At 43.0% G+C, this 13,739-nt stretch overlaps 2 protein-coding genes across 3 annotated transcripts in view; both read left to right on the forward strand.

Annotated features, from left to right (window-relative positions):
• LOC120801716 (olfactory receptor 6N2-like) lies at positions 1-4,708 on the forward strand. The gene is made up of 3 exons (XM_040148904.1): positions 1-907; positions 2,623-2,684; positions 4,655-4,708. Exons 1-3 carry the CDS (start codon positions 1-3, stop codon positions 4,706-4,708), a joined length of 1,023 nt encoding a protein of 340 aa, XP_040004838.1.
• The window catches only part of itgav (integrin, alpha V), a 63,090-nt gene continuing 51,952 nt past the window's right edge, over positions 2,602-13,739 (forward strand). The window contains exon 1 of one of the 2 annotated variants that reach the window (XM_040148739.1): positions 2,602-2,684. Coding sequence is in view for 1 of the 2 variants with exons in the window: in XM_040148738.1 (XP_040004672.1) it covers positions 11,032-11,198 (167 nt within the window). In the remaining variant the exon portion in view is untranslated. Of the gene's footprint in view, positions 2,685-10,651; positions 11,199-13,739 lie in introns of those variants that run through there. The other variant, XM_040148738.1, reaches the window with a different exon arrangement.

The following is a 13,739-nucleotide window of genomic DNA, read 5'->3' on the forward strand; positions in this document are numbered from 1 at the left end:
ATGGACGATGAATTAAATGCAACATTTATAACCCTTGACGGCTATGTGGAGTTGTACAGATACAGATATCTTTATTTTGTGATCATGTTTACAGTGTATATTCTAATTATCTGCAGTAATTCAACCATCATTTGCCTCGTCTGGATTCACCAAAACCTTCATGAGCCTATGTACGTTTTCATTGCAGCTTTGTTACTGAACTCTGTTCTTTTCAGCACGGCAATGTACCCAAAGTTGTTAATTGACTTTTTATCTGAAAAACAGATCATTTCTTATTCCACCTGTCTCTTTCAGTTTCAAATATTTTACTCTTTAGGCGGTTCAGAGTTCCTATTGTTGGCAGCCATGGCCTATGACAGGTATGTGTCTATATGTAAACCTCTGCAATATCCAACTATCATGAGAAAAGCCGCTGTGAGGGTTTTCCTGGTTTTAGCCTGGCTCCTGCCAGCGTGTCAGGTTGCAGTACCAGCTGTAATGAGTGCTAATAAAAAGCTGTGCAGCTTTACTTTGAAAGCAATTTTCTGTAACAACACAGTTTACAAACTGCAATGTGTTGTCTCAAATACACAAATTATACATGATTTGGTCATTTTGCTAAATGTTGCACTCCTGCCTGTGCTTTTCATACTTTTTACTTACACAAGGATACTCATCATATCCTATCGGAGCAGTAGAGAAGTCAGGAAAAAAGCTGCACAGACCTGTTTACCTCACCTGCTGGTTTTAATCAACTTCTCCTGTTTGTGTGCATATGATGTTATCACAGTTCAGCTGGAATCAGATTTTCCAAAAACTGTACGTTTAATAATGACTTTACAAATAGTAACGTATCATCCTCTCTTTAATCCAATAATGTACGGACTAAAAATGAAAGAAATCTCTAAACACCTCAAGAGGTTGTTCTGTCCAGCCAAAAGTATCTGATGTATTAACACTAAAACAAATGTACAGACATCTTTTCTGTAACGTAATAATGGGAACTCTGATCTTTGCAGCCCTGCAATCTACCCAACACTTTTGATTGGCTTTTTATCTGATAAGCAAATCATATTTTATTCAGGCAGTCTGTCCTTAATTAAATCATATATGGACTAAAAATGAAAGAAATCTCAAACGGCTGTTCTGTCAAGACAAACTGAATAAATATATCAACAAAAATAACTATTGTACAATCACATTTTTTGTTAATTTGGGGATAAGATGGAGAGCATCAGGTCCCAGATCCAGTGTGATCCTTGTGTTCTTTCCATTCCCCATGTTATCTCTGCCTCTTTTACCCAGTTTCAACCCATTAGACTTTCAGTGTTGAGAGCACAGTGTCACACATGATCTCCTCCTCCTGCATCCTAGATATCATCCCCACCTAGCTGCTGAGGGAGGTGTTCTCCACTGTTTGCCCTGCTATTTTACATTTTTTAAACAACGCACTGGCTTCTGGTTCTTTACCAGACAGTTTTAAACATGTCGTTATTCACCCTGTCCTTATGTAACTATGGACCAATCTCCAAACTGTCTTTTCTATCTAAGGTTCTGGAGAAAGTCATTTCATCTCAATTGATATATTTTATGAACATGATAGTGTTTTTAACAGTTCCCAGTCTGGTCTCAGAGCACTTCATAGTACCTAGACCGATGTAAAACTCTACATCTGTAGAGTGAAGACTGTAAGACTGTAAACACTTAATGCACCCTTTTCCAAAATACCTTGTTGAAAAAAATAGATGTTATTATTTTTATATTTAAGATCATATTCATTATAGAGATGTTACGGGTGTAACACAAAGACATTATCTGTATCTGTCAACCTCACAATCCTATCTGTATTTCTGTCCGTGCTCATAAAAATTACCCACATTTTCCCTGTTGTTCTACATTGCCATTCACACTGTCCTCTCATACTGTATGTAAAAGTTGGCTGTTCAGATAATGTACAAAATTAAAAAAAACTCTTACTTCCATAAAACTTTAATAATACATTTTTTAAATGTAGCATGTGATTTTAGGGATTCGGTTATGTTTCAATGTATGTAAAAGCTAACCAGCCAGCAAAGTAAAAACTAGAAAAATTCAAATACAAAGTACCTTTAAAAAACGTAATGTTAAATAAATATTATATAAACATTGCCTGTGAACATAATCCAGCCAGGGATTGATTCCCCAAATAAATTGCCACCACAGCATAACTGGGAAAACCCTTTATGAATATAAACTCAGCAGGCACTGTACTAATAGGAACACCTGTACACCTGCTCATTCATGCAATTAGCCAATCAGCCAATCGTGTGGCAGCACATTAATGCATAAACTCCTGCAGCTACAGCTCAGGAGCTTCAGTTCATGTTCAAATCACACATCAGAATGACACCAGATAACCACCGTTGACAGCTGTGGTGAGCAGAGAAGCTTCTCAGGATGAACAACACCTCCTGCCCTGAGGTGGATGGACTACAACAGCGGGAGACCACGTCTGGATCCAGTAGAACCCCTTTGGGATGTGGTAGAACAGGAGACTGGCAGCATCAATGTGCAGCTGATAAATCTGCAGAAATGATGTGACGCCATCCTGTCAACATGGACCAGAATCTCAGAGGAAAGTTCCCAACATCTGCTGGAATCCAGGCCACGAAAAGCAAAGGGAGGAACCACCTAGTATTAGTGTGGTGTTCCGACTAAAGCGCTTGGTGAGTGTTGATTAGAGAACACAAGTGAAGTCAGGTGTGTGTGGCTTTGCCCCGCACTGGACCCTGTTTGTACACATTGCTGCTTGCATCCCAGAAGCAGCAGAACATAAAGTTTCCACAACTGCTTCAGTCTGGATCAATGCAGGGTAGAGGGTCCATCTGTTGAACTCTCATTTGATAAGCCCATTATCAGACATTGATTATTGAAAGCCTTCACTTTTCTTATTAATAACTTGGTTGAACCTTGAAACTTAATACTTTGCTGGGTGATGTGTGTATTTCTGTAACTATTTTAGATTGCTTGGACTGTGGATACTTTCCCAGATATGTGGACTGTGTGCTTCATCGGTAATGCACACAGAGGACAATCAAGCAGTAATATTACAAACTAATATTAAGATGAGCACAAAAAATCCTACTGTGGCACCTCGTCATGCTTCAGTCATCAGTGTTTTCTGTATTTTTGCAGTTTTTGTTGTTTCAAATGTGTCCTCTGCTGTTGGCAAATCTTCTCCCATGCCAAGACAAAATAGTGGCCGCTGACTTTGTTTGGTCTGTTATTCATGTACAAGCTTTGACAGGTAAGGCCAGTGATAAACACTGTATAGTGGCTGGTTCTGCATGTGGGACATTTAGCTGTGGATGGAATATTTATATTCACACATTTTTATGTAATTCCAGTTGTAGGTAGGGACAGGATACCTTGATTCTTACTTCTATGTGACTTAGCTGTCATGGGATTATTCTGTATATTGTTCGGGACAAGTTTTTTAAATTCATTTTAATTCGATTTTACTCAGTCAGGCCTTGGACGTTTCTTATCCAAGTGTCGATTTATCAGAATCAAAAAAAGTTTAATGATGGAATAATGCTGTGTTACAATTGCAATAGGAAGTAATATGTAAAAACTGCTATTAATAGTAATAATAATAATAATATATACACAGTAAGAGAATATAAAAATGTACATTAAGTAATCTGGGAGGAAGAATCACCAGGTGTCTTTACGTTAGCATACCTGACTTTATGGCATTTTTCCTGTGGCCTAAATGTGTAAAAGCAAAAAAAAAACGGTTGTGTGTCCTTTTGATGGACAAAAGTTATGTAGTTGTTTGTTCCTGTTTTTCTTATTTCAGTAAAATAAGTTGGTTGGAGGTGGACAGAAAAAAAATCAGTCGGACTGCAGTCTCCTGTCTCTCCACTACGTGGCAGCAAATAATGTCTAATAAGCCTCTTGTGGTGGTGGTGGTGTGTGTGTGTGTGTGTGTGTGTGTGTGTGTAGTTTAAAGAAAAACAGACTCATTTTAAATGTTGCTCTTGTTGCTCCTCTGTCTAACCTTGACTTGACATAGAGGCTCGTACAGAGGATTCACAAAGTTCAGATCCCGTCGCTTTTTTCATTTTGTGTTGTAGTTTTATTTGTAAATAGATAAAATTGTTATTGTCCATCAATCTACAATCAATAACCTATAATGACAAGGTGAAAACATGGTTTCAGGAAATTTAGCAAATTTATTAAAAATCCAAGACGGAAATCTCTTATTTTGAATCTCAAAAGTCTTCAGACCCTTAGTCCAGTACTTTGTCGAAACCCCTTTGGCAGTGATCACAGGTTCAAGTCTTCTTGGTTTAGTCTCTGCCAGCTTTGCTCACCTGGATTGGGGCAGTTGATCTCTTTCTTTGTGGCAGATCCTCTCAGGCTCTGTCGGACTGGAAGAGAAGTGTCTGTGACCTGCGTCTTCAGGTCTCTCAACAGATGTTCTATGGGGATAAGTCTGGGCTTTGGCTGGAACACTGAAAGACAGTTAGAGACTGGTCCTGAAGCCAGTCCAGCGTTGTCTTGGCTGTTTGCTTTAGGTCATTGTCGTGCTGAGAGGTGAACAGTCGCCCCAGTCTCAGGTCGCCTGCACTCTGGAGCAGGTTTTCTTCAAGGACCTCTCTGTATTTGGCTGTTTTCATCGTTGCCTCAGGTTTTACCAGTCTCCCTGTCCCTGCTGCTGAGAAGACCTCCCAGCAGGCCGTGATCTGCCTTTTACTCAAAGTGGCCTCAGTCCAGCCTCTCTACATAGAGACCTGGTTCACGGAGTGCTGCTGAGATGGTCGTCCTTCCAGCAGGTTCTCTCATCTCTGCAGAGGATGTCTGAAGCTCTTCAGAGCGACTGTTGGTTTCTTGGTTACCTTCCTGACCAGAATTGCCCGGTTGCTCAGTTTGGTGGGACGGCCAACTCTAGGAAGAGTCCTGGTGGTTCCAAACTTCTTCCATTTCACAGTGATTGACGCCACTGTGTTCCTGGGAACATTCAAAGCTTTACAAATGGTTTTATATTTCACCCTAATCTAGGCCTCGCCACAGTTTTATTGCAGAGGTCTACAGAGACTTCTTTGGACTTCATGGCTTTTGGCAAAGTTGAACTCCGGTCGAGTTCTAGACACAACTGAATGATTTAAAGGAAACAGGAAGCACCAGACCACATTTTAGAGCCACAGCAAAGGTTCATGTTTTCTACGAACATAATGAGGAAATGCTGTCTATTTACAAATCTGACAAGTCACAAACATGTTGATACTGAATGAATCAGTAAAATCTTCACAGACATCGTGTTTGTTTTCCACCAAAATGTCTGATCCTGCAGCTCAATATCCACCTGTAGTGACTCCAGCGTCATTAAACTGGTTTATGGTTCGGTTTAGACTCTCACAGCACCTGGTTCAGGTTCGGGAAAGATCCTGGTCTGGTTTAATAGAGAAAAAGTTCAAGGTGACTTCAGACACCAACCTGTTTATTTACATTGAACCAAAACCACCATCTTTCCTGAACCTTACCCAAAGAGCTGTTGTTGCCTGAACCACAGACGGGACTCTGGATGTGAACCTGGTCTCTGGCGTCACAGTCGTGCGTTTGTGCAGTTAATAAATGCAGCGCTTCGTTCATTCAAAAAACCTGTCCCCTGAACATTATCCAGCCAGAGACTACATTTGCCACCACAACATAACTGGGAAAACAGTCCAGTCACATGTAAACTTAATTTCTAGGAGACAGGGTTGGAAAGTTTTAGGAGAAAACACAAGCAGCTCAAACTGACCAATAACCATCTCTGTAGCTGCTGTAGCCCTGACATGTACTCGAGTTTTGAAGAGGAGTGTAACAGGGTCGTATGTTTGGTAACTTCTTCTTAATACACTTGAACAAAATGTGTCAAAATAGAAGCATTTACCTGAGTAGGAAGGCTTTCAAACTTAACGTTGGTAAGACGTGTATCCATAAGGTTCCCGTCCAACTCCCCACCTCCTTTGCCTCTTCTTCTCTGGTCTCCACTTTAAATTCCATTTGTCTTCTTCACCAATTCCCTTCTTACTGTTCTCCCGTGGGAAAGGTGGGTCTCAAATCTGTCATTTTAGTTCCATTTATTGTCGTCATCCCATCTTAATGTTTGTGGCAGTTTACTCAGTATATTTTTGTTGTTGTTTTTTTCGTGTGTGTGTGCTTGTCATTAACTATGAATTTCAGTTGTTTTAACAGGTAAACACTGCCAGCTTAAAGTTACAGTAAACTAATCAAACGCCCCCATTTTGTCTCTTATTCCTGTCATTTGTGTAGCAGCTGAGCGCGGGGTTTTATTTACATGGAGGTTCTACCTTAATATTTGTCCCTTTCAGAATGGATTTAGATCAACTCCAAAGAGATCCTTCTCTCACGACATCTTGATTACTAGCCAGCACAACACAGAAGCCCCTGCTTACAGGGGCACCACAGAGGATATGTACGGGGAATCCATTGCTACACCAAACACCCTCCCCATGGAAGTATAAATCATTCTCTAGCAACAAAACCAACTGTAAATCACTTGTATCAGTGTATTCATTAAGTTATTTTGATGGTCTACCCAAAAAAGGGGATTGTAGAGAGTCGGGACAGGAACGTATAGACATGTAGTTATGTATTTATTCAGTTAAATCCCTCCCACAGCGTGTGACCTCTCACCTTCACTAATTCCAATCTGCAGTTCCTGCTTCACATTTGTTTGGAAACTACGTTCAGAAACCGCACAACAAAAAGACCCACTTCTGCCAACACACACACACGTTTGTACTTCTATCTTTGTGAGGACACTCATTGGCATAATGCATTCCCTAGCCCCTAACCCTAACCTAAACCTAGATCTAACCTGAACCCTCAAACCAGGTCTGGACCCTCAAACAGCCCTTTGAAGCTGTGAGGACCAGACAAAATGTCCTCACTCCTGAGGGTCTAAAACTCAAATTGGTCCTTACAAAGATAGATGTACAAGGATACACACACACACAGAAACACGTAACCTCCCCCCTCCTGTGAATCCCATGGGAGTTCTGCCACACATTCTTTAGTGCACACTTCATTGTAGCAGTGATTCAGTGCAGCTCATGGCCAAATAAGACGAAAACCACTCAACTCGCTCGCTGGGTCTGCATCTGAGCTTTTGCTGCACACTGACATGACTGCTTGTGGATTTACAGTCTACAAGAAAAAGCACTAGGTTGTAACTCTGTGAGCTGGATGCGTTGCCGAATATTGGTATTTGTGTAAGACAACTTCTAGATATCAATGTTTGACTTTTGCTTATGCATTACAGATGATGTCTTTCTAAGCCACTGCTGTGTGTACTATCTTTACAATGTGTTAAAAGAGAACTTACATAAAACAGCCCCAGACTTGACTTGGGACTAGAACTTGACTCGACTTTGCTCTTACCATTCTTGACATCTGACTTTTTTGTCACATGGGACCTGACGTGTGGCTTGTGGGACCCGCCTTTCTTAATTTGGGACTTGACCTAAACTTGGACTGGCCCATCTTGACTTGGGAGTTCTTTGTATTGACATCATTGTATTGAACTTAAGGCTTGAATTGGACTTGACTTTGGACTTGACTAGAGACTTGCCAACTTGACTTAGGACTAGTTTTTCCTGACTCTGGACTTGATGTGAGACTTGTGGTACTTGCCTGCCCTAACTGGGAACAAACCTGGGGTTGACTTGGGTTGCTTTGACTGTCTTAACTTGGGACTTGTTTTTCCTGACTAAGAACTTGACATGAGACTTGTGGGACTGTCTTAACTTGGGACTTTAAGTAGGAGTTGCCTGTCTTGATTTCAGAACTGTGACTTGTCAAACACAGACTTGGCACCAGCCTCTGCCAAAATGCCCCCCCCCTGCCATTAAGTATTCACTCAAATAGTGGAGTAGTCATCTGGTCCATAAATGGAGAAACTGGTTAATAAATTCAAGTAGAGGTTTCTGTGAGACCAAAGTGCGCATTTCTCTCAATCCTTTGGAGGTTTTCGCAAGAGAGGGTGTCACTACATTCCTACGTGTCTTTGACTGGATCCTACAGAACATCACTGCTTCTGTTTGATTTACCATTTATTCATCTGGCTCCTGTCAGGGTGCTGACCCCCACCGATGTCAAAATGGCCATTCGAACCAGAGTCGCTCACTTCCGTTCTGCTGATTCCTTACTGGTGAAAGTGGAGGCGGGTTTGAAAATCAGAAATTCCAAAACCTCAGGTCATGTAGTCTGTAAATCAGTGGAACCGGATAAACAAAGCTAGCAACCGCTTGTTGCATTACAGTCAGTTGGTGCAACGTGTGATGTGATGCCCCTTTAAATCCCATTAAGCTGAGAAGCACAACACTGTGCTCGGTCTGAGTTTTTCATCAGCAGCTGACTGTGTGTGTGTGTGTGTGTGTGTGTGTGTGTGTGTGTGTATGAGTAAACACAGCCCACTGAGCAGCATGTGTGAGTGGATTTACCTCTGACCGAATGACGAACTGCATCGACAGTATCATCAGTAACTCAGTATGTGTTGCTTCACTTTCATGGCGACAGTTGTAGTAGCAGATATAGAAGTGACGATAGCAGTAGAATTAGTAGTTGTAAGAAATTTCAAGTTTTTAAAAATATCCTGTTCTTAATCTAATGTAATAATGTCCTGTGGTCCCCCTGTGGATCCTCTTATTTTTCACTTCTGTTTATTGTGGTTATTGGTACTTTGTGCAGTACGAAATGCAGAAATAAAATAATAAGCGAGGACTTCAACATACTTTTGACAAGCAGTAAATACAGTACGTTAACAACAGATCGCAAACTTGCAGCTGCAAATCCAATCAAACTCATCCACATTCCCTCTTAGTAAAAATGTCATGTTTTTGTAATGTTTTCTAGCTGGAGGCGTTGAATCACGTCTTTCGACAAGGCCGGGTGGGTTTGGTGGGTTCCTCTGCCTCCATCAGTCTACGTGCTTTCACACCAAAAACAGCCAGAGCTGGATCTGGATCTGTCTGAGTGGTTTCTCTGGGGCCTCAGACAGAGACTGGAAGATTTTAGTTGGGCAATAATGCTGGAGGTGCAGCCTGTGTAATATTTTGAGCTGTGGTTAATCCGTGTCTGACACACACACACACACACACACACACAGAAGGTCCTTTTATTGGTTGTCGTAGCTGTTGTTGTATCAGTCCTATTTATTACTACAACTGTTACAGCACATTTGATTATTATGACTATTTCAGAGCTCTTGTGTGCGCGCACACACACACACACACACACACACACGCACGCACGCACGCACGCACGCACACACGGAAACATGCAGCTGATCATCAGGAGCTGATGACCCAGACTGAAGCCATGCAAGAAGTAAGGCAGGACCGGAAAGAGGACTTGAATAGACCCCCCCCCCCCCCATAACATTTCCTTGTAATTGGCGACGCCTGCCAGTCTCGCAGAAGTGCGCGTTCCCTCTGTCTGATGAGGAGGCGGAATGAACTTCCTGTTGTGCGGCAGCAGTCGCTGCATCAAGTCACCCGCGGACACGTCGGCCACCACAGGAAAGCGGCTCAGCCGTAAGAGTAAAAGCATGATCCGGCCGCTGCTTACATCTGTCAGCGCAGCTGGTTGAGTCGCTGCGTGGAGGGTGCGGTCGGACACACGCTGTAAATACTCTGCTAACGAGCCTGTCAAGTCAAGACTGCAAACAGAAACAACAGCTCATCCTATTAGTGCAAGAACGACGAGGCTTGATGGGAGATAGGAATGTCAGATTTCTTCCACTGTGCCCTTTTTGTTAATGTGTATATCTAATATTAGCGTCATGAGGCCTGAGACTCTCACTTGTGTGAGTGGCTTCGGTCCGGACGATCCCACAAATCCCGGCACCTTTGGTGAACTACAGAATGGATCCTATCGAGCCCAAACATACTGCAACCAGGGTCTTACAATAACCAATACCTGAGTGTAAACCCCCGCCCACGTGGCTGAAACCAACCCATGGCCTCGGTGTGAGGCCTGCATCACCATGACATCCAGGCATCGGTTTATCCCAACAAATAAAAACTCAGTCTTCTTTGACAAGCTCGTTGTTTGGCAGAACTGACTGCTGCGCTGAAGGTATCTCCAGAATTCTCCAAGACCCTCGGGGACGGAGAAATATTCCTCCCGGTGTCTACGAGACGTTACGATGCTTTATTTCGTATTTTCAAACCAAATGCCATGACTGCATTTTTCTTCTGCCGCACATATTTAACAAGAAGCTATGTCATTTCCTGCTAGTCGCTCAGTGGATTCTGTCATAACCACATCTTGATTTTTCCCCCAAAAAAACTGGGGCCAGGTCGCAGATACTCCTGAGGTCCGGTCCTCTGGTTATTTTACAGGCCGACTTCAGTATGTTTCCACTCAATACACTTTAATTTCACTAATAATAAATAAACAGACATTATCTCATTTTTCGTGAATAAAATAAAGACATAAAGTTAGAAAAGCTCGATTCACAACCGAAACTACTCCCAGCTTGGCAGTCGGCGATGCTTTTGTTTTGAAAGGGCTGAACCGGACGTGTGTTTCGATGTCCCGACTTGACCTCAGCTGGTTGGGACAAACCCGCAATGACACACACACACACACACACACGCTCTCTCTCTCTCTCTCACTCACTCGCTCGCTCGCTCGCTCACTCACTCACACACAAACGTAGTCGCGGCCTCTCCCCGGGATTGTTCCCGAGTTTCTCCAGCTTTTATCGGCTAAAACAGGCTAACGAACCGCCGCCGAGAACCGGACCGAGTCCGGTCTCTTCGCTGCCGCTGCGCTCGGTTCCCGACGGCTTCGGTCCGAGCCGCGGTTGTGGTTTATTTAACACTTACATGACGACTTGTTCTCCGTGCGGCTCCGGAGGACAGCTCCCGCTGGGAAGACTGAGATTTTAAAGCCGCTTAAAGCGACTCTGCCGGTGGACACACAGCGCGGGAGGCTAGCTTACCAGCGGGCATCTTCTTCGTCGGCGCTTCCCCTCGGTGCTCGGCAGCAGCCATGGCGGGAGGTCGGTCCGGTCTCGGTCTGCTCGTCCTGGTCTGCGTCGGCTTCCACCGCTGCGGCTCCTTCAACCTGGACGTGGACGAGCCCTCCGTGTACTCCGGACCGCAGGGAAGCTACTTCGGCTTCTCGGTGGACTTCTTCAAGCCCCCGAACAACCAAAAGTAAGACAGAGCAGATAGCGAGGATGAGGATGAGGATGATAGTGATGATGATGGTGGGGGTGGGGGACATGCTCGGCTGGGGAAACGAGGTTTCTGCCCCTCAAGGCAACATTTTACCGTTACTCCATTTACTCTGGATACTGTAACTAAGTACTTTTACACAAGTGAATACACCTAAGTACAACTTCGAGGTACTCGTACTGTACTTCTACTGCCCCTCAGTCATTTGGCAGCTCTAGCTATTGGACGGTTTCACATTAAAGTCACTTTAAGGCCCCGACGGAGAGCGGACTCCACCTGGGCCCTGGAGCGAGCCTCGGAGGTCTCCGAGTTGCTTTCAGCTCCAACACGGAGACATTTGCCTCCAAATTCTCACATGGTTTCAATTTAATCATTGTGATTTAAAGAGGCCAAAGTAAAAAAAAATCCAAAAAAATCACATATTTCAAAATTAGACAAAAGTCCAAAACTGTGAACGGAAGTTAGGGCTGCAGAACTTCCATCAGGTTCACCTGGTGACCCTGGGGAGGGGCCCGACCCCCAGGTTGGGAACCAGCGGACTGAACTAAAAGCAGCTCCAGCAGTAAAACGCTGCCGAAGCCTCCGTGACTCTGGATCAATGATCTGAGAATCAGAGACCAGTCACAGGAGACAGGTCCCAGCACAATGAAGTACTTTTACTGTGATACTGGAACTACAGGAAGTATCTTTACTGTGATACTGTGACTACAGGAAGTATCTTTACTGTGATACTGTGACTACAGGAAGTACTTTTACTGTGATACTCAGTTACCACTAGTCGATACTACTTCTACACACAGGAAGGATTTTTCACGCAGGAGTTCTACTGGGAACAGAGTATTTTCTACATGGCTGTATTGGTGTGGTGAAGTGAGGGTCTTGAATTCTTCTTCCACTACTCTCTAGTTTTCAGTTGACCTGTTGGATGATTAAACACATATTTGTATTTTTAAAAAAGCCTTTGCAGCAGAACTGGATGCCAAACAGTCCAAAACCAGCCCCTACACATTGTGCCATGGCGTTAATAATTAAGGGGGTTAACCCGTGAATTTAAGGTGCGTTTAATCAGTCGTCCCATTAATAAAACTGAGCCGCCCCAAGTGAGTTAATGGAGCCTGGGGTCGTACTAAGTCCTGGGTTCACAGGTTAAGAGATAATTAAGGATTTCTGAAACTGTTATTGAGAGAAGCTTGTCCACTACTGCCATTACTTCAACTGTACATGGTTTATATTGTGTGGGGCCTTTGATATCACTATTACATTCCTATCATACGTCCATAAGTTTCCCGTTGTTGTTTCCTGCTGTATTCAAACAGTATCTGTTTGAAAAGATAAGGATACTGGCAACCTGCTCTTATTCGTTGCTTTTATTTTGTTCCTAGGATTAGACCTTCCTCACCAGATCCGCTAAAGCACTTTTGCAGTGTCCATGGTTCACAATAGTGAGTTTACAATGTACTTTTGAGGTTTTATCGTGTGTCATGGCAAATATTTGGCCCATTGCACACGCCGACGAGATCTATGCTGTGTATCAGCAGACATCAAAAATATAATGAGATATGGGCCGGATTTACAAAACCAAAAGAAAAATATCAACCGCAACATTGCGTGTACGTGTAAATAATTTCATGTAACGCGTTAATGTGCATCGTTTCATAAAGTCTGTGCCCTGTGAGAAGAGGAAGAAAAACAGATGCTGTAAGCCTGAAGGTTTATCACACTGTGGAACAAGAGCCCCCTTTTACAGACGTGGCGGCAGTTCACAGCATTAGATAACATGAAACCAAATAAAAGTAAACAATACTGCAATCAGAACAATATCCCACACCTGTGGATAAAAAAGGTTCAAAAATAATTATAGCAGAAATAACCATCATTACATGATTTCAGTAAGAATAAAACATAACTTGTAAGTAAGACTCAGAGCATCTTTGTGCATTGTTAATGTTTAAAAAGTTTCATATAGTTTCATTTCTGTTTCATATATACTGTGGGGTTTCTAGTAAAACACATTCAGATGTAGTGAAAGGTTACCGGAGCTGTAGTTTCCCTGTTGTTTTAGTCTCGTTCCACTGACTGTGCTCTGTGACAGCCTGAAAAGCAGACTCAATAAATCAATAAAACGGACTCAGTCTAAATGAGCCAGTGTCCGATAAACAGCGCTGTGTCTAAGAGCCAAGGCCCCTTGAAGCGTAAACGGTTAACATTTTCTTTGTTTCCGCGTGAATTGTAATCCTCTGAACGGCCCTTTTGCTTTCCAGCCAAGTTGGGAAGATAAATCCTTTTTTCGCTCTGCAAGGAAAACCAAGCTGGTGCGAACAAAGACGTTCTTTATTACTAACAGCTCTGTTGTGAACGCAGATAAAAGCTGTCAACCCACAACGTCACTGCATTTGGCCAAATCTTGTTTTATATCTCACAGCAGCACTTGTGTTCTATGTACAGGAGCTGCAGACGGGTGATAAATTCAGAAACAACATAGAGTGTCTCCGTAGCCTGGAGTCCTCTGGAGCGATTCAG

The sequence above is a fragment of the Xiphias gladius genome, chromosome 16, assembly GCF_016859285.1.
Source record: "Xiphias gladius isolate SHS-SW01 ecotype Sanya breed wild chromosome 16, ASM1685928v1, whole genome shotgun sequence".
Lineage (NCBI taxonomy): Eukaryota > Metazoa > Chordata > Actinopteri > Istiophoriformes > Xiphiidae > Xiphias > Xiphias gladius.